This window comes from Eimeria tenella, genomic scaffold (genome assembly GCF_000499545.2).
Source record: "Eimeria tenella Houghton genomic scaffold, Eth_scaff43, whole genome shotgun sequence".
In the NCBI taxonomy this organism is placed as follows: domain Eukaryota; phylum Apicomplexa; class Conoidasida; order Eucoccidiorida; family Eimeriidae; genus Eimeria; species Eimeria tenella.
Genome location: NW_013543362.1, coordinates 258,887 through 262,741, shown reverse-complemented (window position 1 = coordinate 262,741; position 3,855 = coordinate 258,887). Strand labels below are relative to the sequence as shown.

The window sequence follows — 3,855 nt, the reverse complement described above, 5'->3', positions numbered from 1 at the left end:
CCTAAACCCTAAACCCTAAACCCTCAACGGGGCACTGACGGATGCCGCTGCTGCAGTGTGACGCACGGCGCCCCCCAGAGACAGCGTTTGGGTTTTCTTTTGCGGCTTTTGTCTAAAAACGGGAATAAAAAGAAATTAAAACCTTAAAATTAGTTTATCTGTCTTTTTGTTCTGCAAAATCGCGGCCAATTCGGCAGCAGCTACGGCGCTGCTGCCTGCGCCAGAAAGCCCAATATGGCCGTCGCGCGCGCCCCTGCAAGGTGTAGAAAGTTGAATAGTTAAAGTGTTAGTTATTTAAAACTGAAGGGAATTTAAAATGTGGCAAATAATGCGGCTTAATTTGGGCTTGGCGGGAGCGGTGCTGAGGTGTACGTACACCCGGACCCTTCGTCGCCCGCGCACTGGCGCCTCCGGCGGAAAGCTGCGTCATTTTGAGCTATTTTTTCGTTTTTCTCTCTCCTGTGCATTTTACATTCTAAATTTCTCGAAGTATGTTCTGTTTGGCGCCAGTTTCCCTCATTTTAGCGGCTGTTTCCCCCGGATCTGCCGCCGCGGCGTTTGTTGCACAAGTGCCGACAGTCAAGCCGGCTTCGCTGAGTCCGCGTTTTGCAGAGAGCACTTCAAAACAAAACCCCGTTGGCGGGTGAGGCACTTATTTGGGATTATTTGAAGACTTTTTGAAATATATCTTTGATTTACTTTGAATATATTTTCAAAATTTTCAAATTTTGTTCAAATCCGCCCAATTCAACTTCGCGCCGCAGCCTGCTGCAGGTCCGAAGCAAACTTGAATTCAAAACTTCTCTTCAAATCTTTTCTCCTCCAGACTCTCCTCGGACTTCTCTCTTCCATCTTGCCGAAGCCTGGAGAGCCAGGCCACGCGCTGGAGGTTTGTCCGCGCCCGTTCAACATTTCTGCACTTCCCCCATTTGCTGCTGCTGCTGCTGCTGCTGCTGCTGCTGCTGCTGCGGCTGTGTTCTTAGGAGGCCCACGGCAGTCCTTATGAAGCCATTTTGAACCAAGCGCTGGAGCAAGTGAGTCGAGGCAAATCCCCTTGCTGCTGCTGCTGCTGCTGCTGCTGCTGCTGCTGCTGCAGGTCATTTTTACTTATCTGCTTCTTTTTTTGCTGCTGCGGCGCTGCGCAGGCAGAAGCAAAGGTTTCTTCGGCCCTCAAGGAAGCCACGGGAACAGACAAAATAAACAACTGTGCGTCATCTCAAAATAAATGAAATTAATTAATTAATTTAATTAAATTAAATTAAATTAAAATGAATAAATTGTTTATTTATTTAATTTATCTGCTTCGACTTCTTTTATGCGCCCCGTTGCTCTCGCCGCAGCGCTGCTCCTTCTGGCTGAGGAGAGACTCAAGAAGTTCTGGCAAGCAAAGCCTAAACCCTAAACCCTAAACCCTAAACCCTAAACCCTAGACTATAAGCCTTTAGCCCAAAACCGTAGACGCTTTCCCTAAACCCTACTCTTCGAACCCTAGATCCTAATTGAGCTTCACTTTCAGGTACATCGGCCAGTGCAGGTTTGCCTTTCTTGCGCTAAACCCTAAACCCTAAACCCTAAACCCTTGAAGAAGAGACTACAGCGCTGTTTGCCCCCTCGACTGGGTAGAGGCCGAGGAGCCCAAAGGCAAGCCTAAATCCTAGCTTCCAAATAAACCCTACATACATACACAAATAAATAAATGAATAAATAAATAAATAAATAAATAAATAAATAAATAAACTTAATAAATAAATATATATATATAAATAAATTCCAAGAGCTACCTGCTGCTGCTTCCAGGCCTCTGCATTCCGCCGGAGACCTACGAAGGCCCGTGAGTCAAAACACCCCGAAGATACGAAAACAGCACAGCAGCAGCAGCAGCAGCAACAGCAGCAGCAGCAGCAGCAGCAGCGGCTTTCTTTCTTCCGTTTTCTTTCGGCGGCAGGCAGCAGCTGAGCGCCCCACAAGTGGAATTGAAAGAATGAACAAGGAGCTGAATAAATGATTTGTTTTATTTATTTATTTATTTTTATTTATTTATTGTTGTTTGTTTATTTTTATTTATTTATTTGCTGCTGCAGCTGCCGCTCCTCCGTGCTGCTGTCGGCGCCGGCGCTGCAGAAGGAAGACTTCGCGTGGCGCTGCCGGGCGCAGTGGCCTTGTCTGGGAAGTGGGAAAATAAAGAAAAAAAGAGAAATAAAATGAAAAATAAAAGAATAAAAATGAAAAATAAATTCAGAAAATTAAAAATAAATTAAAAAGGAGAAAAAGAAACTCCAAATTGTCGCTTTCTGAAAAATGTGAATTCCGAGGTGTCGAGACACCCCGCCGCTCACACCGCGAGCGCTTCTGGCGTTTTGCAAAATCGAATCGGAAATGAATAAATAAACATTTAATTAAACAATTAATGAACAACTAAATAATAAAATAATGATTATTTCTTTTTTTATTCTTTTGTTGCTTCTTTTTTTTCATTTTCTCCTCTTCTTCGCCGCAGGCCCCCCCAGGGACCTCAACGCCAACTGTCCAGACACCTGGGCCTTCATCAAAGGCGGTGTATGTACAGCTCCCTTCGTAAGACCTCCAAACCCTAAACCCTAAATCCTAAACTTAAAACCCTAAACCCTAGACCCCAATTTGGGGTTTAGGGTTTAGCTCGCTACCTGGATTATTCGCTCATTCGGGGCCTCTAGTTGCAGCGAAGACAAATAAATAAAATAAATAAATAAATAAATAAATAGCAGTGAAGGTGATTGTTTGTTTATTTTTATTTATTTATTTATTTATTTATTTATTTATTTATTTATTTATTTATGCTCCCAGAACTACAGGGGCCCCTGCAGCCCCTTTATGGACTTCTCGGGGCACTCCCCAGAAGACAAACTCAGGTGCGCCAAACCCTAAACCCTAAACCCTAAACCCTAAACCCTAAACCCTAGAGCTTGACCCTTAACCCTAAGCCCTAAACCCTAAACCCTAAACCCTAGAGCTGGAACGTCCAGTATGCGCTTGACTCCTGCAGATGGGCAGGAGAATGTAGGCCGCAGCTTCCCGGAACAGAACTGCAAACCCTAAACCCTAAACCCTAAACCCTAGGCGACGCGCCCTGGGCTGCTGCTGCTGCCCCCAAGAAAGCCGCGGGGGGGCCCCTGCTGGGGCGGGTGCGGCAGCGGAGGCCCTTGGGGGGCCCCCTGAGGGAGGTGAGTTTGTTTGCTAGGGTTTAGGGTTTAGGGTTTAGGGTTTAGGGTTTGCCTCCAGGACGGAACGCTGCAGCCAGTGCCGCGCTAAACCCTCGGCCATCTGCCACTTTGGCTTTCTGCGCAAAAACCTGCGTGGCTCAAGGCGCTTGCTAGGGTTTAGGGTTTAGGGTTTAGCGTCTAGGGTTTAGGGTCTAGCTTGCGCTACCAAAACAAAGCTTGGACTTGGCGCCGTCCGACCTTAGGGTTTAGGGTTTAGGGTTTAGGGTTTAGAACCTTGGGTTCACCTACGGAACACCACCCGGCCTCAGCCTCTGCCTTTGAACAAACCAAACCTCAAACCCTAAACCCTAAACCCTAAACCCTAAGTCCTAGAATAAAACATTGAACGCTGTGTTGATCAGAAAGCTGATGATTTTGGCACTTGCTGCTGCTGCAGCGCTCCCCACAGCAGCAGCAGCAGCAGCAGCAGCACGACCAGCATCTGCGTTTGCTGCTGCTGCTGTTCGTATTAGCTGCCGACAAATACCTACGCGGTATCTGCTGCAGCTGCTGCTGCAGCTGCTGCAGCAGCTGCTTCTGATGCTCGCTCAAGCTGCCCATGAGCGCCATTGCACGCTGCCGCCATCTGCTGCTGCTGCTGCTGCTGCTGCTGCTG

General features: G+C 47.2%; 1 protein-coding gene across 1 annotated transcript in view; it reads left to right on the top strand.

Annotated features, from left to right (window-relative positions):
* The window catches only part of ETH_00010660 (uncharacterized protein), a gene marked incomplete at both ends in the record, with an annotated part of 2,941 nt that extends 985 nt beyond the window's left edge, over window positions 1–1,956 (top strand). Inside the window, 4 exons of the mRNA XM_013377005.1 lie at window positions 526–643; window positions 775–889; window positions 984–1,034; window positions 1,798–1,956. Coding sequence (XP_013232459.1) covers window positions 526–643; window positions 775–889; window positions 984–1,034; window positions 1,798–1,956 — 443 coding nt within the window. The remainder of the gene's footprint in view (window positions 1–525; window positions 644–774; window positions 890–983; window positions 1,035–1,797) is intronic.
* Between the last annotated feature and the right edge of the window lie 1,899 nt (window positions 1,957–3,855).